Source organism: Eleutherodactylus coqui, chromosome 12 (assembly GCF_035609145.1).
Source record: "Eleutherodactylus coqui strain aEleCoq1 chromosome 12, aEleCoq1.hap1, whole genome shotgun sequence".
In the NCBI taxonomy this organism is placed as follows: Eukaryota; Metazoa; Chordata; class Amphibia; order Anura; family Eleutherodactylidae; genus Eleutherodactylus; species Eleutherodactylus coqui.
Window position 1 is genome coordinate 101,446,385 of NC_089848.1, and position 25,382 is coordinate 101,471,766.

Consider the following 25,382-nt stretch of genomic DNA (forward strand, 5'->3'; position numbering starts at 1 on the left):
AGAGGGAAATTCCACTTAATAGAATGATATAGGCCAGTGTTCTCCAACCTGTGACTCTCCGGCTGTCAGGAAATGCTGGGAGTTGTAGTTTTGCAACAGCCAGAGAGCGCACGTTGCAGAATTCTCTTACAGGCAATAATGGAATTGGATATGTGATAGCTTGCAATGAATTACAGCAATTTTATTCTGCTGGTATGAGGTATGGGCGAAAGTAAAGGGAGGCTTTAATAAGAGACAATAAACAATAACAATGGTGATGATCAAGCAAGAAACAAAGAAAAAAGACATTTTATTTTTCTCAAGCGTAAAGAAAAGACAAAAAGCAATTTTCTGACCAGGAAAGTCATATTCCCCTATATACTATCATCGGGCTGCTGTGAGCCAACGGCTCTCTCAGCAGGGGACGAATATGTGGACGCCTGTCTCTGTGCGGTTACTATACACGACACACACCAGGGCACAATTTCCAACAACGGTTAAAGAGATTGATAGGAGAAAGGGGGTTGAGGGAGGGATCCCTCGGGGATTCTTTAGATATGTCAAACACTTATTGTGGAAGGGCCTTTAGTATTGCGTTCACTTCCTCCGCCACGGCTGTCAGTGCAAACTCAAATTGCTCCTGGAAGAAAAAAAATATCATAAAATAAGTACAGCGGGCTCTAATGACATCGTGTCTTCTGGCTGTTGAGCAGTTGCAGCTTCACCAGAACCAAGAAAGCAAATCCTAATCATCACAATATAGTCTTCAATCAAACACAAGATATTGCAGGACTCGCGGTGATTGCCGACGAGCTGCTCGTTACGCAGAAGAATACGTTCTCTACAGAAGTACAGAGATCTGCTCATGATTTGCATTCATGATGTAGTTCTATATAACTATATTTATAAATTGAGGATGGTACAACGCCTCTGCAGCGCCACCTAATGGAAGGTAGTGTCCCTATGAGTCAGCGTCCGACCTTGTAACAGGTCATAGAACATGACTAAGGAAATAAGCCAAACCAGGGTCTTCTACGTAAGGGCAAGGCACCCATCTATAGAGAGCTGTTCTAGAATTCTTGCTCGTCATCAGTTCACAGTGGGGTTTTGGTTGGCTGGGTGAGAGGCCTGTGATGTGGGTCAGGAGGAGTACTGTTTCTCCTTGTAGAGAGTACCAAGTAGGTGTAAGGAACTTATAAGTTATGCAATGCGCCTCTGGGAAATTTGGTATGCAAATGACAGATAGTACAATGCCTGAGTAGCATCACTTAATGGAAGGTAGCATAAGTCAATGCCCAACCGTCTAGTAGGCCAAGACTAAGACTATAAACCAAACCAGGGTCTTCTCCATAAGGAAAATCTACACCCATCTACAAACAGCTTCTTCTTGCTCATCATCAGTTCACAATAGGGTGTTGGTTGGCTGGGTAAGAGGCTTGTCATCTGGATCAAAAGGGGTACAGTTTCTCCTTATGGAGACAGCCTTGTAGGTGTAAGGAGATTTACAAGCCATGCAATGGTCCTTGGGAAATGTGGTATGCTAGTAGTGATTGTACAAAGCCTCTGCAGCACCAAAGTCGTCTGTAGATGGGTATTTTTTCCTTAGGCCACTTTCAAATGGGCGATTAAAAAACTGCGCCCGAGATTACTGGGCGCAACTCACATCAGACGGTACTTGGACCTCCCATCCATATGCTGTCTGATGTGCTGAAAATTGAGTGGCTCCGGTGAAGATCCTGTTCTCATAGCATCAATGCTCACTTCCTGAGCGCCATGATGCCAGGAGTTTGGAATGGTGATGCTGCAGTCTTTGATTGGCTGCAGCGGCCACCTGACCTCCAGTTTGTGCTGATAGAGGGATCTTCACCAGAATCGCTCTACTGTTTCTTGGAGGGAGAAGAGAGGTAAGTACTGCTTCTTTTGTTATTTTATCGCATGCCCTGCCATTTAAAAAAAAATACAATACAACCCCTTAGCTGTTGGATTACACGGAAATGAATGAAATACAAACATCTGAAAATCTTCAACATGATTTTTTTCCTGCTGTTAGTGAATGTTCTGCAGCTAATACACAATGTCTTAAGTTGGCTTTATACAGATTAACTATAGGCCGAAAAGGAGGCTTTACATGGGACAACTATCGGCTGAAAAATAGCTGAAACACGTAATTTTCAGTGATAGCTGTATTATGGTAACATGGCATCCGACAGGGCACTGAGCCAGAAATCGCTCATTAGTCGTAGTCACTTTGTTTTAGTTTACTGAATTAAAGCAACTAATGAGCAAGTTCTCACTCAGTGTAAACAGGCAGTCTCTCATCTCTGAACAACTGCCTGTTCACAGTGAATGATGGTGGCTGACTGGAAGAGGTCTCTGGCGCGCTCCAACTCCATTTACTAAATGACTATCCTTCTATGTAAAGGCACAGGAGCGATAAGTCTTGGGATGACTGTGGGGCATTTATGTGCTTGACAATCATCCCATGTAAAGCCACCCTTAGTCATATTGTAAGGCTTGCTGGAAGGTCAGACATTGAAACTACCTTCCAACAGGTGGCACTGCAGAGAGATTATTCCATCTCTTATTTGCATACCAAATTTCCCAGAGAAGCACTGCAAGATCTTTAGGCCTCCTTACACCTACTTGGTGCTCTCCAAAAGGAGACACAAGACAGCACCTCTTCTGACTGATAGGTTCGAAAATACAACAGAATTGTTTTGATACTGTTCTAGAGTTGGCCATAAAGATACCGCCGTCCATTCAGTCCTTTTTCCTAAGGCTCTTTCCTTAGAGTAAAATGAAATCCATCATGGCCTATTCTTCTTCTCCTACCTGAGAGACAACAGTCAAGATGGCCTCCCTCACAAAAGACACTTGGACATTATTGTGTGGTCAGCTTTATATCTGTAAAGGGGGTATTATCATTTTTCGTGGGCACATAGGAGGCACTGTTTCTTGTGGTGAACTCTTGCACCAGGGTCCATGGGCTTTTAGTTACGCCCCTGGATGGTAATACCCCTTTCTATTTTGTTGCGGACCTTGTCAACGGTTCAATCTGACAACGTGGTCCAGACAAGATTGTGCACCCTTGTTTCAGAGCGTCAGGACTGTAGATATGTTGCAATGAGAGAAACTGCTATCATTAAAAGAGGGCTACAAGAATGGTGGAAAGCCTGGGGAGTTTACCATGGAACTCGCCGATAACGGTAATTGCCAGTACAATACACGGTAGGCCATTTGGTTTTTCATTTTTTTTTTCTAATGGAAGAAAAATATTGCAATGGGAATCCTCGCAATCCTTGGAAATAATAAGACCAGTTTCTGCTGCCTGTGAACATTATGTTATCGGCGCAGTAATTTGGGTGGCTGTTTGCCTGGGGACTTCTTCTAATTGGCATTTCTAACTTGATTTTTAATCCTAAGACTTAAAATAATCAAAAAGCCTACAATTTCTTATTTGTATTCCACCGGCAAATAGTGCGGTTTGTTTAAATCCATCAAGTCTAATTCTCCCGAGAACACACAGCCCTTGCAAGTAATCAGATACTTATAATTTACCAGGCATTTCCATGAGAGATTTGGGCAGTGTAACTGTCTGGAAACAGAATGGAAATGTGATTACCACGTAGCGCACAACATGACGAATGCGCCTGGCTTGTTTGCAGAATATTTACATTTATCCGGCTTTTTTGTGTCCTTTTTGTTGTTAATTAACAGAAAAATTCATCATAAAGAAAAAGAACGCAAATCATTAACGAAAAGGTCACAAAATGGATTTGGGTCATGTTATTAAATGGGCTGTCATTTCATGCTCGCTGTTCACTTTAATCATGTGTCTGTACTCTGACGCACCCATCACATCCAACAAATGAAATATGGTCTATTAGCCAGAATATTTATTGGGTGCCATCATTTTTTTTCGTACAGTCGACTGACATTATCCGTGGCGTATTTACCATAGAGGCTGCGCATGGGGCCATTGTAGGACTCTTCTAGACAGTGGGGGTCCAGACATGGCTGGCAGTGTCACTTATTTTAATGAGCCGTAAACAATGAGTGCGAAGGGTGAAGAAACAAAAACAAGGGTGAAGAATCAACCCAAGGATAATGGAAGTGAGGTCGGGAGCGAACAGGCATCACGTTTTCTTATCCAAGGTTTTTCGATGTGGTGATGTCAAACAAAACCGAATGGAAAACTGATATTTTTTTTTCCTATGGGGTTCCTTAAAACAAAACACCATCAGTCCATGCGGAAAGCAATATTAAAGGGGTCTTCTGAGCTTTTACGATTGGTGACTAGAGATGAGCGAGCGTACTCACTAAGGCAAATTACTCGAGTGAGTATTGCCTTTTGCGAGTACCTGCCCGCTCGTCTCTAAAGATTCGAGTGCCGGCGGGGGTGAGCGGCGAGTTGCGGAAGTGAGCAGGGGGAAGCAGGGGGGGGGGGGAAGAGATCTCCCCCACTTCCCCACTCTCTCCCGCCGTTCCCATCCCCTCCGTGGCCCCCGAATCTTTTGAGACGAGCGGGCAGGTACTCGCAAAAGGCAATATTCACTCGAGTAATTTGCCTTAGCGAGTACGCTTGCTCATCTCTATTGGTGACCTATCCTCAGAACAGGTCATCTATAGTTAATCGGCGGGGGTGTGCTGCTCAGGATCCACGGTATTCAGCTAACCGCCCGGCCGCTGTCAGTGCGGCAGGGCCAAACTGTCAGGACAGTGTCCGGGATATGGGGGTCCCTGAGATATCCCGCAACCCCTGTCCCTGCCTACTTGCCCCCCTGGGCTAACCCCCAGGGCGACAACTGGGCGACGGTCCCTACCCTCACTAGGGAAGCGGGACACGGGAGACAAACAGACACTGAGACAAAACAACGGTAGAATGGTCAGACAATCCGGGTAGGCAACAAGAGGGTACGCAGTACGGAGGGGTCAGGCAAAAACGTAGTCAAGTCCAAAAGCAGGTGTCAGAAAAGCCGAGGTCACAAGAGCAGTCAGGATAAACGCGGGTGTAGCTGGAGAACCAAACTAACACTGGCAACGCCTGACAGGAAAACACACATATTTAAATGCTGTCAGTGCTCCCGCCCCAGAAGCTGATTGGGGCGGGGAGCCTGACAGCAGCAGGGCTAATCAGGGAGGTGCTGGGGGCACGCCCCCAGTCTTGCAGCACAGACCGTTACTAGGGAAGCCAGCCTGGTAGTCAAGTGACTAGAAGCACCAGCTGCCTCCCTAGCAACCCGGCGGCGACCAGTCTTACAGCGGCCCGGGGAGATCACCAGAACCGGGGCTCCCCTACGCCGCACTCCTGTAGCCCGGGTGGCAGGACCGGTGGTGCGGGCACGGCGGCCCCGAGAGTTGCAGGTTCTGACAGTACCCCCCCTTCTACGGGGGGACACCGGACCCCCATGGCCCGGTGCGGGTTTAAGCGGGAAAGCCCTGTGAAATGACTGGACTAGGCGTGGCGCATGAACGTCCCTGGCAGGGACCCACGTCCTATCCTCAGGGCCAAATCCTCTCCAGTGGACCAGGTACTGCAGCCCACCTCTAGCCCGTCGGGCATCCACGAGCCTTTCTACTTCATACTCCAGTTCCCCCTGTACCAGAGAGGGAGGAGGCGGGTTCTGGGTGGGGAGAACTGGAGTCACATACTTCTTAAGCAAGTTTTTGTGAAAAACCTTGTGGACCTTCCAGGGGTCAGGAAGTGCCAACTTATATGACACCGGGTTGATGACCTGAGAAACCGTAAATGGGCCAATGAACCGAGGAGCAAGTTTCAGGGAGGGAACCTTAAGTCTCAGATTCTTGGATGATAATAAAACCTGCTCCCCGACCACAAAAGGTGCAGAGATAGTACGTCTTTTATTTGCGTATTTACGCAGTTTCTCTTGGGAACCCTGAAGGTTCTTACGAACCTGGGCCCAAACTGTGCACAGTTCTTCAGCGGATATGTCAGCGGCCGGATTGTTCGAGACAAAAGGAGTAGAAAGCGAGAACCGGGGATGGAACCCATAGTTACAAAAAAAGGTGACAGTTGGGTCGACGAGTTACCATGGTTGTTAATAGCAAATTCGGCGAGAGGTAAGTAGTTGGCCCACTGATACTGGTTATCAGAGACAAACAGTCGCAGATACTGGATAAGTTCTTGATTCATCCGTTCCGTTTGTCCGTTACTCTCGGGGTGGAAAGCGGAGGAAAAGGACAAATTAACGTTTAGATTTTTACAGAAGGCTCGCCAGAAGCGAGCGACGAACTGAACCCCTCTATCTGACACAATATCCTCGGGGATCCCATGTAACCGAACAATCTCCTTGATGAACATCTCAGACAAAAGTTTGGCATTAGGCAACTTGCCAAGCGGAACAAAATGAGACATTTTAGAGAAACGGTCAACTATTACCCAAATGACCGTATTCCCCAGCGAGGATGGCAGATCAGTAATGAAATCCATGGACAAATGGGACCATGGCCTGGACGGAATGGGCAAGGGCAGAAGAGGACCCTCAGGACGTCTCCTGAGATTCTTCCCCCTTGCGCAAACCGGGCACGCGGACACAAATACCCGTACATCCTTGGCCATGTGCGGCCACCAATAGAGTCTGGCCGCTAACTCCAGAGTACCCCTGATGCCGGGGTGTCCAGCTAGGACTGAAGCATGTGTCTCCTCTAACACTTTCAATCTCAGTGACAACGGGACAAATAATTTGCCTTCCGGAAGGGCTTCAGGAGCAGATTGTTGAGCGGCGTGAATGAGAGGTGAAAGGTCGGAGGAGACAGCAGCGAGGACCACCCCAGGGGAGAGAATGCTCTCAGGCTCTGGCTCGGAAGGTTCCGGAGAACCAAAACTCCTAGACAGGGCATCAGCCTTGACGTTCTTAGAACCGGGTCTATAGGTAACAACAAAATTGAACCGAGAGAAAAACAAGGCCCAGCGGGCTTGCCGAGCATTTAACCTCTTAGCGGAATCTAGATAGGTGAGGTTTTTATGGTCTGTGAGTACCGTGATCTGGTGATGGGCTCCTTCCAAAAAATGCCTCCACTCTTCGAAAGCCCACTTAATCGCCAGCAATTCCCGGTTGCCTATATCATAGTTCCGTTCGGTGGAAGAAAACTTCCTAGAAAAATAGGCACACGGTCTGAGGTTGGTGAGAGTGGAGGGACCTTGGGACAGTACCGCTCCCACACCAAACTCAGAGGCATCCACCTCCACCACAAAAGGGCTGGACAGATCCGGTTGTACTAGGACAGGTGCAGAAGAGAACGCCGCCTTTAGGGTATCGAAGGCCCTCAGAGCCTCAGAAGACCAGGTCCTCACATCTGCCCCCTTTCTGGTGAGGTCCGTTAGAGGTTTAGCCACCACGGAGAAGTCTTTAATGAATTTGCGATAGTAGTTGGCGAAGCCGAGGAAGCGTTGAAGGGCTTTCAACGACCCTGGCTGGGCCCACTCCGTGATGGCTTTCACCTTTTCAGGATCCATCTGGAAGTCGCATGGCGTGATGATATACCCCAAAAATGATATCTTTTGTACCCCGAAAACACATTTCTCGAGTTTAGCAAACAGCTTGTTATGTCTGAGTCGAGCTAGTACAGTCTGAACGTGAGTATGGTGACTCGGCAAGTCGGAGGAAAAAATCAAAATGTCGTCTAGATATACCACCACGAACACCCCCATGATATCCTGAAACACTGAGTTCATGTACCCCTGAAAAATGGCGGGGGCGTTACACAACCCAAAAGGCATAACTAGGTATTCAAAATGCCCGAGGGGCGTATTGAAGGCGGTTTTCCACTCATCCCCCTCCCGAATGCGGATGAGGTTGTATGCTCCCCTGAGATCAAGTTTAGAAAACCATCGGGCACCAGCGACCTGGTTGAGGAGGTCAGGAATGAGTGGAAGAGCATACTGGTTTCGGACTGTGATTTTATTTAGCTCTCTATAGTCAATACAGGGCCGGAGACCCCCATCCTTCTTCTCAACGAAGAAAAACCCGGCACCCACCGGGGATTCTGAGGGCCGGATGTGCCCCTTGGCCAGGCTGTCCTGGATATAGTCCCTCATGGATTCTCTCTCTGGAACCGTAACGTTATAAATGCGGCCCTTAGGAAGTTTGGCCCCAGGAATCAAGTCTATTTTACAGTCCCATTCCCTATGAGGGGGCAGAGCTTCAGATAGTTGTTTGGAGAACACGTCGGAAAACTCGGAGAGGTATTCTGGTAGGGGGCTCCCCTCGCAGGTGGAGATTCCCACCTTCACCGCACAAAGGTGGTTGGCACAGCGGGGACCCCACTTTACCAGTTCCAACGTGTCCCAATTTACTACCGGGTTGTGCTCCCGGAGCCAGGGGAGGCCTAGGACGACGTCCACAGACAAATCTCTCATCACTAGAAAGTTGCAGGTTTCCACGTGTAAGGCTCCTATAGTAAACCTTACTTCAGGGGTAACCAGATTAACCACCCCTGCTTGCAATGGAGTGGAGTCCACTCCTGAAACCAGAATCGGAGTCTCTAAACGTAACAAAACCCCGGACAGTTGGGCAACGAAATTAAAGTTAACAAAATTAGCCGCAGCCCCAGAATCCACAAAGGCTTGCCCAGTACGGTGGAAAGCATGAAATTCTAGGGTGCAAGGCACTAACATTTTGGACAACACAGGGAGTACCTTGGCTCCTAGACAGTCCCCCCGACAACTGCCCAGGAGCGGGAGTTCTTCCTGCCGTGGCTTCTTAGCGCAGGTAGCAATGCGGTGACCCGGCTCCCCACAGTAGAAGCAGAGGTTCTTCTTCAGGCGGTGTTCCCGTCGTTGCTTGGGGTTCATGGCTCCCAGCTCCATGGCCTCGGTGGTGGGAGGGTAAAAGGTCGGGTCAGTCGAAGAAGTAGACGTGGGGAGTGGGGTGGTCCGAGCGGCGTGTCTGGCCCTCAAACGTCGGTCGGCTCGAATAGCCAGCGACATGGCTTGCTCCAGGGTTCTAGGCTCTGGGTGGGCCACAAGTAGGTCCTTGAGACCCTCAGACAGACCGGTCAAAAATAAGTCTTTTAGGGCGGCATCGTTCCACCCGGATTCCGTACAATGTTGACGGAATTGGGAACAGTAGTCCTCCGCCACTTTACAACCCTGGCGCAGGGCCAGAAGTTTGGAGACTGCGTAGCCCGCCCGGTCGGGTTCGTCATAAATTTGACCCAGGGCGGAAAAAAAGGCGTCAAGGGATAGTCGGGCTGGAGAGCCAGCTGGTAGCGAGAAAGCCCAATTTTGGGGTTCTCCCCTCAGGCGGGTAATTACGATTCCCACTTTCTGGTATTCAGTACCAGAGGAGTGGGGGCGAAGATCAAAGTAGAGCTTGCAGCTCTCTCTAAATGCAAAGAACTGATCTCTCTCTCCGGAGAAGCAATCCGGAAGCGTGGCTCGAGGTTCTGACATTGTTCCTGGAGCGGACGAGGGCTGCATGGGACCTGCAGCTGCCACTTGTTCCTGTGGCTGCAAGCGGGCTGTTAGGTCCTGGGCAAGGGTCGTAAGAACCTGGACCTGGTTCGCTACAGCCGCCACGGCCTCCATCGAGGGGCTCAAAGTTGCCGGGCGGATGCAGGGGTCTGACCTTCGTTCGGCCAGTGTTACTGTCAGGACAGTGTCCGGGATATGGGGGTCCCTGAGATATCCCGCAACCCCTGTCCCTGCCTACTTGCCCCCCTGGGCTAACCCCCAGGGCGACAACTGGGCGACGGTCCCTACCCTCACTAGGGAAGCGGGACACGGGAGACAAACAGACACTGAGACAAAACAACGGTAGAATGGTCAGACAATCCGGGTAGGCAACAAGAGGGTACGCAGTACGGAGGGGTCAGGCAAAAACGTAGTCAAGTCCAAAAGCAGGTGTCAGAAAAGCCGAGGTCACAAGAGCAGTCAGGATAAACGCGGGTGTAGCTGGAGAACCAAACTAACACTGGCAACGCCTGACAGGAAAACACACATATTTAAATGCTGTCAGTGCTCCCGCCCCAGAAGCTGATTGGGGCGGGGAGCCTGACAGCAGCAGGGCTAATCAGGGAGGTGCTGGGGGCACGCCCCCAGTCTTGCAGCACAGACCGTTACTAGGGAAGCCAGCCTGGTAGTCAAGTGACTAGAAGCACCAGCTGCCTCCCTAGCAACCCGGCGGCGACCAGTCTTACAGCGGCCCGGGGAGATCACCAGAACCGGGGCTCCCCTACGCCGCACTCCTGTAGCCCGGGTGGCAGGACCGGTGGTGCGGGCACGGCGGCCCCGAGAGTTGCAGGTTCTGACACAAACATTGTCATCAAGGTTGGAGCAGGAAGTCCAATAGGCAGCTGTGTAACCACCATTTAGGCTTCCAGGCCGCCTATCAGACTTCCTGCCCCAACTTCGATGACAGCGTCAATCCCCGCTGCACTGACAGCAGGCTGGGTGATCATTTGATCGCCAGGGATCCAAAATGGCGGATTCCTGCTTATCAACTATTGATGAGCTATTGTGACTATAGGTCACCAGTAATAAAAGCTCAGAAAGCCCCATTAACCTCTTTAACACCAGGGATTTCTCATACATTTAATTCCCGTTTTTTTGTCCCCGCCTACCAAGAGCAATAACCTTTTTATTTAATCATCGGCATACCTGTATTAGGGCGGTTTTATGCATTTTTTAATGGTAGCATTTAATGTACAAAACACCTTAAAATTTTAAGTGGTATGCAATGGAAAAAAAGTGCAATTGCGGTAGTTTCTAGGAGGGTTTCGTTTTTTCAGTGCTCACTGTGCAGTAAAAATGACCTATGAACTTTGTTCTGTGGGTCAGTAAGATTGGGGTGACATCAAATTTATGTAGATTTTTATTTTCTACTACTTTTAAAAATGAAAGAAATATATTTTAAATAAAAATGAATGTCACCATATTTTGACCCCCATAGCTTTTTTTAGAGGGCTTATTGTTGCAGGGTGAGCTGTAGTTTTTAATGGTAACATTTTGGCGTACATTCATCTTTTTGATCACTTTGTATTCAATTTTTTTGAGAGCTGGGATAACAAAAAAGCTACAATTCTGGTATTCTGTACTTTTCTTTTTACAGTGTCCACCAGTGGGATAAATATTGTGATATTTTAATATTTTGGACTTTTACGAACACCGCAATACTAAATATGCAATTTAATGGGAAAATATTTTTTTTTAATTTTAATAGTATTTTTACAGTTGAAAAAAGTTTGTTAAACATATTCCTAGATTTTTATTTAGTCCCCACAGAGGATCGCTTATACTACATACCGCAATACTTTAGTATTGCAGTATACAGTGATTGTTATATATTAAGCCCTGCGATAGGCAGAGTTTGATAGGCATACATACATAGCAGCCACGGAAACCTTCAAAAGGTCTTGTGCTGCCATGTTAGCCCATTAGCATCCCGCAATCACATCACAGGGAGGTTTGTTGGAGCACAAGAGGGCGCCCAATGGCTGATTTCTTAGATGTAGGTAGCTTTGACTGCAGTATCTAAATAGCTAAGTTACGTGATCGCAGCTAGCCACCAGGTATGGATCAGACTCTGCTCCTGAGCACGCTCCATACACCCTTCACAACCACATTATGTGTATTTAAGGTATAAGGTTGGTAAGTTGTTAAAACCGCCTAATCATATGCCTAAAAAAATGCTTCCTCTGTTAGCTTCTGTAAGATCACTACATACAAGCAATGAAGATACGATGCACCAAAACCAAGATCTTTTTTTAAACCTTTTTTAAGCCCTAGAGCCACATTTAGATATGTTGTGTGCCTGTTTTAAGGGGTAATCCTAGTTAAACTTCAACCATAATTTGAAGCATTTTTTTGTATTTAGTTATTAAAACATGTTTCTATTCTCAGATATCACAGAAATAATGTTAGAATAGCACCACCTGCTGTTATATCTTCAGATATTCCAGGACTAATGCTAAAATAGTGCCTCCTGCTGTTTGTATCCCCTGATATTTCCGAACTAGTGTTAGAATAATGCCACCCACTGTTTATATCCCCTTATTTTTCAGAAGTAATGTTGAAATAGTAGCACCTGCTGTTTCTATTCTGTGTCTGCCTCTATAAATGTTCTCAGGTGGTTATACACGCTCAGTCTTGTGTATGGTTGCACACTCTCAGTCTTGTACATGGTCGCACACGCTCAGTCTTGTACATTGTCGCACACGCTCAGTCTTGTACATGGTCGCACACGCTCAGTCTTGTACATGGTCGCACACGCTCAGTCTTGTACATGGTCGCACATGCTCAGTCTTGTACATGGTCGCACTTGCACGGTCTTGTACATGGGAAAGAGAAGTTTAGGAGTAGTGCTCCCATTAATCAGATAAATACATAGGTATCTGTGTCTGAGTTATTAGGCTTATGTGTTTGGAACAGAGTTTTTACCAAAATCCCCCACAGGGAGGAGAGCATACACCAGGTCAGAGAAACACCACAAGGCATAAAATTTAGGCCTTCCAGGGGAAAGATAATAGGAGACAAAAAGAGTAACCGGGTTCTCGCAGGGTAAGGTATAACTGAGTGTCTAATAGAAAGGCATTTACTCATATAGGAGGTCTCACACCTAGAGACCCCCCATGGAACAGTAAGAGGAACGATCTCACTGAGTAAGTGCCTTTCTATTAGACACTTAGTTACACATTACCCTGCGAGCACCTGATCACTCTTTTTTTCTCCTACAGTCTTGTACATGGTCGCACACACTCAGTCTTGTACATGGTCACACACGCTCAGTCTTGCTCCTCTCTCTGCTCCACTGGGTATGTGGATGGATCCCTGATGTGGTGAGCAGCTGTTTATGGAAATTAAGCATATTTTTTGATTGTCAGGTAAGAGATCAGCAAGTAATGAGAGATGAGATAGCATTTCTGCATAGAAGATGCTGGAGCTTCAGAAGCAGCCACTCACGAAACCAGAAATCTACACAGCCAGTGGAGCAAAGAAAGCAGCAACACTGAGTATGTGTGACCATGTACAAAGCTTAGTACGTGCAGCCATGTACAAGTCTGAGTATGTGGAGCAATTACTAAAGTTGATACAGAATAGAAAAAGCAGGTGGCACTATTATAATAAGAGTCCTAGAATATCTGGGAATATAAACAGTAGGTGGCGCTATTCTAACATTAGTCTTGGAGTATCTGGGGATATCAATATCAGGTGGAGCTATTTTAATATTAGTCCTAGAGAATCTTGGAATATAAACAGTAGATGGCACTACTCTAACATCAGTCCTGGAATATCTGGGTATTAACAGCAAGTAGCGCTATGCTAACATTAGTCCTGGAAAAACTGAATATAAACAGCAGATAGTGCTATTCTATCATTAGTCCTAGAATAAGGGCCCTTTTACTGTAAATATAAACAGCAGGTGGCGCTATTCTATCATAAATTCTGGAATATCTCAGGATAGAAACAGTAGGGGGTGCTATTCTACCATTAGTCCTAGAATATCTGGGGTTATAAACAATAGATGGCGATATTCTAACATTAGTCTTCAAATATCTGGGATATAAACAACAGAGGGTGTTATTTTAACATTTGCAATTAAATATCTGGAAATATAAACTGCAGGTGGCGCTTTCTAACATTAGTCCTGGAATATTTTGGGATATAAACAGCAGGTGGCGCTATTCTAACTTTAGTCCTTAAATATATGGAGAGAGAAACAGCTGAGGGCTCTATTCAAACATTAGTTCTGGAATATCTTGGGATGTAAACAGCAGGTGGTGCTATTCTAACATTAGTACTTGAATAAATGGAGAGAGAAACAGCTAAGGGCTCTATTCAAACATTAGTTCTGGAATATCTTGGGATATAAACAGCAGGTGGCTCTATTCTAACATTAGTCCTTAAATATATGGAGAGAGAAACAGCAGAGCGCACTAATCTTGCATTAGTCCAAGAATATCTAGGGACACGAAAAGCAGGTGGCGCTATCCTAACACTAGTCTTGGAATATCTGGGAATATAAACAGCAGGTGGCGCTATTCTATTAGTCAGGGAATATCTAGGTATATAAACAGCAAGTGTTGCTATTCTAACATTAGTCCTGGAATATCTAGGATATAAACTGGAGGGGACACTATTCTAACATTAGTCCTGGAATATGTGGGGATAAAAAAGCAGGGGGCGCTATTCTATCAGTACTGGAATATTTTGGTATATAAATAGCAGGTGGCGCTATTGTAACATTGGTCCTAAAATATCTAGGAAATAAACAGCAGGTGGCGCTATTGTAACATTGGTCCTAAAATGTCTAGGAAATAAACAGCAGGTGGCGCTATTCTAACAACAGTCCTGGAATATCCGAGGATATAAACAGCAGGATGTAGAATTCTAACATTAGTCGTGGGATATCTAATATTAGAATTTTTTTTTTAATTTCAGCGTAAATAAACAAAATGTTTGTAATCAGTGGCTGGATTTAGTTGGACAACCTCTTCAATATGGTTTAATTGATCTGCTCTGGATTTGCTGAATCTTTTCTCACATCCACTGTATTTCACATTTTCATGATTCTGTACTTGGAAAAATATCTAAAATGATTGAAACGCTAAACCAGTCAAATCTGATATTTTCTCTCATCCTGGATCTTATATTCTTTCTTCCCTGCTCAGGAAATATTCATCATGGATGGAAATTTGAAATCTAATTCTTAGCTCCCTCTAAGTGTATTTAATTACGATTTACTTGAAGATGGGACAACAATCTAGTGGTTTTTCATTATGAAACGCATTAGGTGTGCAGATGAAACAGGACGGGAGCAGAGATACCCGAAATTAAAAATAGAAGATTCTAATTTCCTCTCTAGCGGAGAGCACATCCTGTATATTAGACCTTGATCGGAGCTCCTGATTAAATCCAAGAAGGTTATTGTTCCTTTTGTATCTTATTTCATATTAATTGTTACGGATTTTCTACCGTTGTCCTTAGAGAAATAATGCAAACAGAGAGAAGGAGCTCAGATAAATCTTCAGACCTGCTCACTCTTATGCAAAGTAACCAAGCTAGTCCTGTTTGTTAAACTAGGTCAGAATCTGCTTTCCCTTTAACACAGAAACAATTACTGAAGACTCTTTAATATACTTTTATCCCCCTGCTGTTATTGACAGTACCTTTGTCTGCACCATTCCTGGTCGCTGGTCTCTCAAGTGCTCCAGGGTAGCAGCAATATCAATCTCTTTAGCACCTGCAACAAAGCACAAATTGGGCTGAGTTCTAAGCGCAAGATAATTCAAGCTGCATCTGTCAATCTCTTCTTAGCCAGTTCCCCTCGGACAACAGACCAATTGAAAAATATTAATTCATGCCTCAGTGGACGTGCCAGACAGATGCAATTGTGATGTTCATACAGAAAACGAGGAGTATAGCTTTGATTTTCATCAACACCGGGGGAAAAAAAAGGAGGACTCTTGAGAGAGGTCTGCCTATTGTGTGTTGCAGCACTACAATCTCGCACATAAAGACCGTTACCGTCTGCTGAAATAAAGGCAGAATTGCCGCAATGTTGCAGAGTTTCGATGGAAATACATAGCAAGATATTTTTTTTTTAATCTCCAAAAAACATCAAGGAGGTTTGATAAACGAATGACAAAAAGAGAGTTGTGACACCCGTTGAGTAATGGTGGCCGATACCAAATACGATCAACAGAATGGACACTATATTTTAGCCCCTGAATCTTTATTAGACCATGGCTCTCTCCCGACTGGAGCTTTCCTGTATGGAAATTATCCCGGAGTGAAGCACAAAATCAGGTGATAAGTTTTCCGTGAATCAGTTTCAAAGTGAATCCACATTAGATGGGAAAATCCAGCAATTCGAGGGACTTCCAACGAGGTCTGGTCATCGATGCTAGACTAGCCGGGTCAGGATTTCACTGCCAGCCTTGTGGGATTTTTTCATTGTAACAGTGTGGGGCGTATACCAAGAATGGCGTGATCGAGAACAAATATGCGATGGAAGGGGATCCTGTGATGGAAACAACTCATCGTCAGCTGAGGATGTCATTGATCGTTCCTTTGAACAGGCGCCGTAGAGTCAAGAGTAGCTGAATTCAACACTGGTGCTCCAACTAATGTGTCCGAATGCGCAACTCATCGTTCCTTAGCACAGATGGGCTATAACAGCAGACGACCAGTCCTAGCGCCATTGTATCTAAATGAAACAGGCAAGACTCCAGTGGGCAAAAGAGCGCAAAAATTGTGTCTCTGAGCAGCGGAAAAAGAGAAGCAGGTCAGATGAATGCAGATTGCTGTTGCACCGTGCTGATGAAGGGCCAGGATTACAGGAGGAAACCCCACAAGGTTGGTAGTGAAATCTTGGCTCTGGCTAGTTTATATATACTGATCTTAAGTATCCGGGCGCTCTAACGACAAGACTGTGGGGCAGAACCTAGAAGTTAGTGTGTATACTTAGTGGAGTATGGAGTTTAGATTACTCAACGAAAAAAAAAAAAGTTCCACATGTTGTTACCAGGCGAATATGTGGCGCTGCTGAAGTGTAAAATATAAGAGGTTAATAAGGGGTTGTTCAGTTGTAAACTATTTATGGCCTCTCCTCAGGATAGATCATCAATAGTAGATCAGTGTGAATCCATTGCCCGGGAACCCCACTCAGCAGCTGTTTGCTGGGCCTCTGCACTTAAGCATGCAGCTGATTTGTGCAGGAAGCAGATGGCTCCATCGCTATTGGAGTGGACAAAATTGTTATTACAGGCCATTCACTTCAATGGAAACTTGGCCTGTGATACCGAGCCTGACCACTGCAGTGGGAATGGATCTGTCTACTTCCTTCAGAAATCAGATCAGTGCACAAGTGCAATAGACTGCTTCCCGTGTAACAAAATCCTGCTGATCTACTACTGGTGGAATTGCATAATCTATTTTCTGACAGTGTGCACTGTGCAGGATTACTAATGCAATAATTTAGTAAATTGGATGCAGTGATAGCAATTTTTATATAATAGGGCACACTTTTACAATTTGTTTTTTGTTTTTTTTTATGCAACAACTGTGAAAAGTTTTTTTTATACTTTTAATATTTTACATTTTTTTGTGATAATTAAAAAGTATTTTACTCATTTTTACTTAATTTTTTTGTCGGCTTCCCACGAGCTATAGGGCAAAAACGCATGCAATGGTACAACGTTTTTTCTGCCATGAACATCGCACATCACGTGTGTATCTGCGCATTTTACTGTACTTTTTGTGCTGTCGGGGACTGTTCACATTGTGATTTAAAAGGCTGTGCAGCTTAATGAGTACCAGATGTGTTTGATTTCCCGCAAAATTGCACAATTACGTGGGTATGAGGTGGGTATTTGTGCAACCCCCCGAAGACTCTTACGGGGCCAATGGTGCGCAAATGCGCACTAAGATAAATCATGCTACTTTTTTTTGTGCGCGTGAAATGCGTGTGCAAAAATAGTGAGAATACCCCGAATGAAAACAATGAGTTCTATTCTCTGCGTGCGCATATATGCCTGTGTGAAACCGCCCTAATGCAGTACTATGGTATTGCATTATACTGCATCATAACCTGCCTTTTAAAGACATACCACTTATTTTAATAGGCAAACAATCACGGCAGCTCTGGTGGCCTTCAGAAGGTCCCAAGCTATCGAGACAGCAAACCTGCAATCTCATCATGGGACATTTCAATGCTGCTGAATTGACAGTGTCTGTTACCTGTGATCCCAGCTGCTGCAGTCGGGTGTTGGCTGCCAAAGACAGCCGCTTCCCACTGTGTATGGAGTAGGCCTGCTCCCGGAGCCTGCTGCATAAGCTGTGGACATCTTAATACGTCTTTACTGCACATAATAACCCATGTATGTAGCAGTATGTGTGTGTGTGTGTGTGTGTATATATATATATATATATTTTTTTTTTTTATTTTATTTTTTTCTTCAGTGCAGCAAAGAACCCTATGTAGTTCCACCAACAACAAGGTCATCTTAACGATTTTCTTTCTTAAAGATTTTCTTCTTTCCCACTGCAGGGCAATGTTTTTCCCACTATCACTTTGATTTTAAACACGTTATTGTCCGCTCCTCAATATACTTAGCGGTAGAACAAGGACACAAACCATTCTTGGTTTTTTTTTTTTTCTTCATCGGGAAACTCACTTTCAAAGGCTGAAGGCCTTAATCCGTAAAGGCTTCTAATGTTTTTTAAAGAAATCCTCATAGACGCAAGTCCTGCAGCTGGGCCCAGATTGCAAATGCACTTACATTTTCATGTGTAGAAGTGAAGGACTCTGAAGTTAGAGCTCGCACTTAATATAAAAGCTTTGGGAAAAAAATAGCATTCTTTTGATACTTGTACAATTCATTCTTTAAGGAAAGGAAATGGAAAGAAAGATTTCATGTCCAAGCCTTCAAGGCCTTTGATCATTTTGATGAACACTAGATTCTGAACCTGGGCCTCAAACTTCTCAGGCCAGACAAAGAAGACATAGGCCTCACAGACCGGGCCTAGATTCCTGTCAGAACAAAACCTTTGGCTGCCTCACAGTGTGACAGCCTGGGAAAGGCCCACCTCAGCAGGGTTGAAATGCCCGCGTTGCCCTTTGATCTTTCAGTTAAACTACAGCCTAAGCAACAGGTCAGCGGATTGCAAATTGCACACCCCATCGGCATAGGGGAGTAGGTCAAACACAAAATGGCGGTCACCAATCTGAGAAAGCCCTGTGACTCCATTCTTCGGCCAGTTTCACATGACTTGTCTTCTATTGTGCGAGACTAAGCACACACTTAAAATGGAATTTGACATTACATGCTAGAATGGAGTCAATAAATGACATTCTTTAGTCTTCAGGCAACAAAGTCAACCTAAGTGACTGAAAGACTGAAGCCCGAAAAATCCCACTCATTTACTTTTGTATGGATAGAAATAGTATATATTGTAAGTCCTGTCACAATGGGCCTGAAACTAATTTGGCTAATGTTTAAAAGATGTTGCCATGCCCATTGTTACGGCCGTTAGCATCTCCTTACAGTCAATAATTTTATTCTCCCGTAGTGGACAAGTTTATGCCTTTGTCAGGGATGGGCTATTTAGGGGGGGAAAGTAAAAAGAATTGTAATTATTTAGAGGGCCTTTGGGCATTTTTTTTTAGAAAAGTGGGAATTAGAATGACTCCCTGTGAAAAGAAGAATGTCGCGGCAAACAGTGCAAAGTTTACCATCGCTCCGAAAGTCGAGGGAAATATTTCTAGAAAACGTACACTTACTTTAATAGGTGAATCTATAATTAAGCAGTGATGTAGCATGGTTTCCTGTACGCGGGGCAAAGATATCATTTGGCCTCTCCCCACCCCCCCTAACGCCTCCAACCCACGACCAATTAAGGATTCATGTAACGTAACTTTTTAAATCATTTTCTTTCTACATTGTGGGATCCGGATCTTGACATCTGAGGATAAGACATGCAATGCAAATCCACATCAGAAATATGACAGATTGCTGACACGGATTGTCATTTGTTAGAGCCGCAGATCCACACGTGGATTTAGTACAGTCAGTGGGTAAAATACACGTGTGATTTTCTGATGCAGTATCTGCGTTAAGAAGTGATATATCACTTTTTGTTTCGGTGCTGTATATACTACAGTGTGGATTCCCATTATAACTAATGAGAGACTTTAGATGTGGTTTTCCCCACAGATTTGATGTGGAATTGGAAGTCCACATCAAATCCAGGATGAAAAATGCCATGTGAACATATGGACTTGACTGACCCATAGCATTAACAGCCAGTAGTGTTGCTAGGATCTTAAGAGATGTGGTGCACAATCCTCAAGAATTATATTCCCCATCCCTTTTCCCACACAGTAATAACCCACCCAGAGGGATAGTGTCCTCCTATGTGCCCCCTCCTCAGTGAAAGTGTCCTCCTACGTGCCCCTTCCTCAGTGATAGTGTCCTCCTATGTGCCCCCTCCTCAGTGATAGTGTCCTCCTATGTGCCCCCTCCTCAGTGATAGTGTCCTCCTATGTGCCCCCTCCTCAGTAATAGTGTCCTCCTATGTGCCCCTCCTCAGTGATAGTGTCCTCCTATGTGCCCCCTCCTCAGTGATAGTGTCCTCCTATGTGCCCCCTCCGCAGTGATAGTGTCCTCCTATGTGCCCCCTCCTCAGTGATAGTGTCCTCCTATGTGCCCCCTCCTCAGTGATAGTGTCCTCCTATGTGCCCCCTCCTCAGTGATAGTGTCCTCCTACATGCCCCCTCCTCAGTGATAGTGTCCTCCTATGTGCGTCTCCTCAGTGATCGTGTCCTCCTATGTGCCAGCATCTCAGTGTTAGTGTCTTCCTATGTGCCCGCATCTTAGTGTTAGTATCTTCCTATGTGCCCCCTCCACACTGATAGTGTCCTCCTATGTGCCCCATCCACAGTGATAGTGTCCTCCTGTCTGTCCACATATCAGTAATACTGTCCTCCTATGTGCCCCCTCCTCAGTGATAGTGTCCTCCTATGTGCCCACTCCTCAGTGATAGTGTCCTCCTGTGTGCCCCATCCACAGGGATAGTGTCCTCCTATGTGCCCCCTCCTCAGTGATTGTGTCTTTCTATGGGCCGCATCCACAGTAATAGTCGCCTCCTCCATGCCTCCTCCTCAGTGACTGCATCCACCTATGTGCCCCCTCCTCAGTGATAGTGTCCACCTATGTGCCCCCAACTCAGTGATAGTGTCCTCCTATGTTCCCCCTCCACAGTGATAGTGTCCTTCTATGTGCCCCCTCCTCACTGATAGTGTCCTTCTATGTGCCCCCTCCTCAGTGATTGTGCCCTCCTCTATGCCCCCATCTCAGTGATAGTGTCTTCCTATGTGCCCCCTCCACAGTGATAGTGTCCTCCTATGTGTCCCTTCCTCAGTGATCATGTCTTCCTATGTACCCCCTCCTCAGTGATAGTGTCCTCCTATGTGCCTCTTCCTCAGTGATAGCGTCCTGCTATGTGCCCCCTCCTCAGTGAAAGTGTCTTTCTATGTGCCCCCTCCTCAGTGATAGTGTCCTGCTATGTGCCCCCTCCTCAGTGAAAGTGTCTTTCTATGTGCCCCCTCCTCAGTGATAGTGTCCTGCTATGTGCCCCCTCCTCAGTGAAAGTATTTTCCTATGTGCCCCCCCTTCAGTGATAGTGTCCTCCTATGTGCCCCCTCCATGGTGAAAGTATTTTCCTATGTGCCCCCCCTTCAGTGATCATGTCTTCCTATGTATCCCCTCCTCAGTGATAGTGTCCTCCTATGTGCCTCCTCCTCAGTGATAGAGTCCTCCTGTGTGCCCCCATCTCAGTGATTGTGTCACATGTGTCCCCATTTCAGTTATAGTGTCTTCCTATGTGCCCCTCCACAGTGATAGTGTCCTCCTATATGCCCCCTCCTCAGTGATAGTGTCCTCCTATATGCCCCCTCCTCAGTGATAGTGTCCTCCTATGTGCCCCCTCCTCAGTGATAGTGTCCTCCTATGTGCCCCCTCCTCAGTGATAGTGTCCTCCTATGTGCCCCCTCCTCAGTGATAGTGTCCTCCTATGTGCCCCCTCCTCAGTGATAGTGTCCTCCTATGTGCCCCCTCCTCAGTGATAATGTCCTCCTATGTGCCCCCTCCTCAGTGATAGTGTCCTCCTATGTGCCCCCTCCTCAGTGATAGTGTCCTCCTATGTGCCCTCTCCTCAGTGATAGTGTCCTCCTATGTGCCCCCTCCTCAGTGATAGTGTCCTCCTATGTGCCCTCTCCTCAGTGATAGTGTCCTCCTATGTGCCCCCTCCTCAGTGATAGTGTCCTCCTTTGCGGCCCCAAACAGTGTTAGCTCTCTGTTATCTACTCATGAGGAATTTCATTGCCTATACTGTAGAAAAGACCACAATAAACTCTGCTGTCAGCACAGCCTGGAGTCTGATTCCTGCCACACATGTAACTGACCACATACCCGTCATCTCATCAAAGGTCCTTCAGTGGCTCCAGTGGCACTCCTATACATGTGACTTGTCACATGATTATCAAAGAAAGGTCCTTCAGCTTTCCTCTGCTTTCCTGCAGCAATCAAGTGGCTACCTCCCTTGACCGTAGGCTAGGCTCGCACCGCACTTCCTCTCTGCACTCATGGCACATGCTCCATCCACTCTCCCCCTAGCTATGCTCCTGGACTAACATTCAACATGAAGAGTCACTTTCTTATCTCAGTACCTATATGCATGTATAGGGGTATCCTCAATTACAACAAACAATCTGCATGTAGGCTGCAGTTAGGGCTCATGCACTACTTATTACAGACCACAGACACTTTGGAGCAGATCTACTATTGAGCATTCAACAGCTTCTGGTACAAATTGCACAAAAAACAACTTTAAAATGATTTACACTACATTTATGATGTGTTTTAGATAATATTTTGGCATGTCCAACAAAGAAGCCCGGCTTCACGGGAAAGTACATGAGGCCTAAATGCAACTCTGTGCACCAAAAGTTTTGCAAAACTTCTGGCACAATTTTTGGCATAGACTAGGCCAACTAATAGGTGGTATAAAGTTAGACTGGACAGAGTTATCATTCAGCAGAGCCACTGTAATAAGTCTGGCGCATTTAAAGACTGTCTAGTCTAAGCTTATGTAAGGGGGGTGCGGGGTAGTTGTGTGATGCTCGTTTAGTGGGTTGCTTTTTTTAACTGATAGTATATGTTGTGGGGCCACTTATAAGCTTGGACTGTCTCCGTTACCATAAAAGTTGTTTTAGAAGCATCTAGTTGGCAGCATTATGTGGTTGCACCCTATCATGACCCCCTTTCACATTACCATATGCTAGGAGAGCCTGGGATGCTGTCAGCATTACCGCCCTTATCTGGTTGGCCCCTCGTATGTTTTCACGCTCTAATTATTAGACAGTATTAGTAAACTTGCCCCGTTTGTGCCAATGTACGGTGCCTCTGCGATGCATGTGATAGAGTATACCACACTTTTTTAAGTCTCATATGGAGTACATGAAATAAACCTTCTTGTGCCTCCAAATAAATACAAGGCACACAGAGGAGCAGTATGTCCCCCTAGAATTAATTTATCAGTGTATTATATGCTAGAGATGGTCAAAACCAAAATTAAATCCTAGAAAGAAGTCTAGAAAGCTTAATACTCAGTTTTGACTTAAAAAAAAAAAACAACTGCGCCAAAACTGGATCACCAAGGCTTGCATTTATAGGTTTGTACTAAAAGAGGACCTGTCATGTCCTCATGTCAGCAGATCAGGCTATAGTAGCTCTGCAGCTGCGGCCCCGCTGCTCTGACAATGTCTTTCTTTTGTTTCTACTCACCCCTTGTATGGGCTCTTCCTAGATTTAGTTCATGACGCTGTGATTGTGTCAACTGGGCGGTCCTCACCGCACATAATTCAAGATTGGTATTATACACTGACAGTGAGCAGAGGGACTTCCCACTTGACACATTCGCAACTCCAGGACCCAAATCTAGAAAAGCTGGTATTAGGCAACAGTGGTGAGTATAATCAAATGCCGGCTGCAAAGCTATGAAACCAGACACCGCTGACATGAGAGGCTCTGTTTAAAGGGGCTGTAAAGAATTAGAAAAAAAATAGCAGCACTCCTTTCCATGAGCGGTATCTACTTCAGACCTATTCACTAAAAGGGAGGCTGTCAACGGTCTTGCAAATTCAGAACTGCATACGGCACTAAGTAGGGCAGGGGAGTGGGGATTACATATATCTTTGGTCAGGACTATACTATCAGCTTCACCCAGAAATTGAAGTTTTAATCCCCTTGATGCTGCAGCCACAAGGGTGGACCTTTTCCCGGACCTGACCTCTTCTCTGTCCAATGAGCTGCTTCACATCTTTGGTTGACAGCTGTATCAGTTTCCTGGTTGGATGCTGCAACTGTTGATTAGAGCTGTAGACCAGCTCAATAAAGGGTGGGGAGAGCAGTTCAGAGAGAAGGCCCGCTGTCATAGACCTAGCAGCATGGGGGATTAAAACTTAATTTTCCCGCTGGAGGTGAAAGTAAATGAATGCTTAATCCTTGCTCAACTGCCCCTACATAGCGATGTCAGCAAGTTTGCAATGGAAAAACTGCTGACAGCTTCCCTTTAATGGGAATGATCTGCAATACCAGACACAGACAGTAGAGGCACTGCATTAAGAACAAAAGTAGACCCTTTTTTTCTAATTCTGGACAACGTCTTTTAAAGAGTATTATGGACAGCTACCCTTTTTAGTACTGAATGCCTATCCTCAGCCAGATCTGCTGTTCGAGCCCCCCAGCAATCAGCTGATCTCAACCCTTGTACTCACTGCAGCGGAGCTGTATGACCGCATTGGGGTTGGAGCTGGAAGTGCTATAGAAGGTATAGCTCCCATTGAGGGAGCTATAACATCTGTAGCACTTCTGCCTCCAATCCCAATGTGGACAAAGCTATCAACATCCGGCCCACTGCAGTGAGTGTGGGGACTGAGATCAGGTGATCGCCGAGGGTCCTGGGTAGTAAACCCAACTACTGATGACCTATGCTGAGGATAGGTCATCAGTACTAAAAGGCGTTAGATATCTGGACTACCCATTTAAACCTGGCTGTGTATAATAATCTGAGTAGTATGACAAATTGAATTTAGTGAGATGTTTTTTTAAAGTGACTAATGGGGAAGGGGGGACATGTTACAACAGTCCTGTGGGAGTCGGCTTCCAAAAAGGCCATTTCTGCTCATCTTGGGGACGTTTGTGAGTTTGTAATGGGAGCAGTCTTAAAATGTCCCAGGACTTCTATGAGAGAGTTTTGTGGGCATGCTCTATGCAGGGAGGGGGAGGAAGTGAGCTGTGACATCACTATTGTGAATGATGGATCCTGTGTTATCTATATATAAATGTTATCCCTGATTGTAATCTTGCCTGCAATGATAATGAGATAACAGCTGAGAAGTTTTCTCTGCAGAACAGGAAGTGTCCGACTATTATTAGGCCTAGTGGTCAGTATGAGAACTGCAGGACTGTAGATTTTTTTTTTAATATAGATCGTGACATCTAATGTAAAAACAAGAAAAAATCACCAAAAATGATTACAAATTGCTTAACATAAAAACTTGATTTATACAAGAGGTCATTTTCGGATGAAGCATTCCCTTTAACCTTGTATTAAAACGATCACACTGGGGGCTCATGAATAGGCGGGGCACGACGGAAGGATGTTCTTTTTGAATCACTCACCTAAGCACAACAGGGTAGGCTATAAGATTTCCTTTAACTTTGGCATTTTACAATTTCCCTCCTATGATTACTTGGGATCATGGGTTACCATACTTTGAACTTCGACATTAAATAATATAACCCTGACCGAAACAAGTTCAAGAAAAAACGAAACTTTTGCAAAAGTTTTACATTTTATTGTCAGGCAATTAAAAACT

General features: G+C 45.5%; 1 protein-coding gene across 1 annotated transcript in view; it reads right to left on the reverse strand.

Annotated features, from left to right (window-relative positions):
- Positions 1–257: 257 nt before the first annotated feature.
- The window catches only part of PTPRN2 (protein tyrosine phosphatase receptor type N2), a 1,135,353-nt gene continuing 1,110,228 nt past the window's right edge, over positions 258–25,382 (reverse strand). Inside the window, exons 22-23 of the mRNA XM_066584551.1 lie at positions 15,109–15,182; positions 258–619 (exon numbers count right to left, since the gene is read on the reverse strand). Of these exons, the coding sequence (XP_066440648.1) occupies positions 548–619; positions 15,109–15,182 (146 nt within the window). The 3' untranslated portion in view covers positions 258–547. The remainder of the gene's footprint in view (positions 620–15,108; positions 15,183–25,382) is intronic.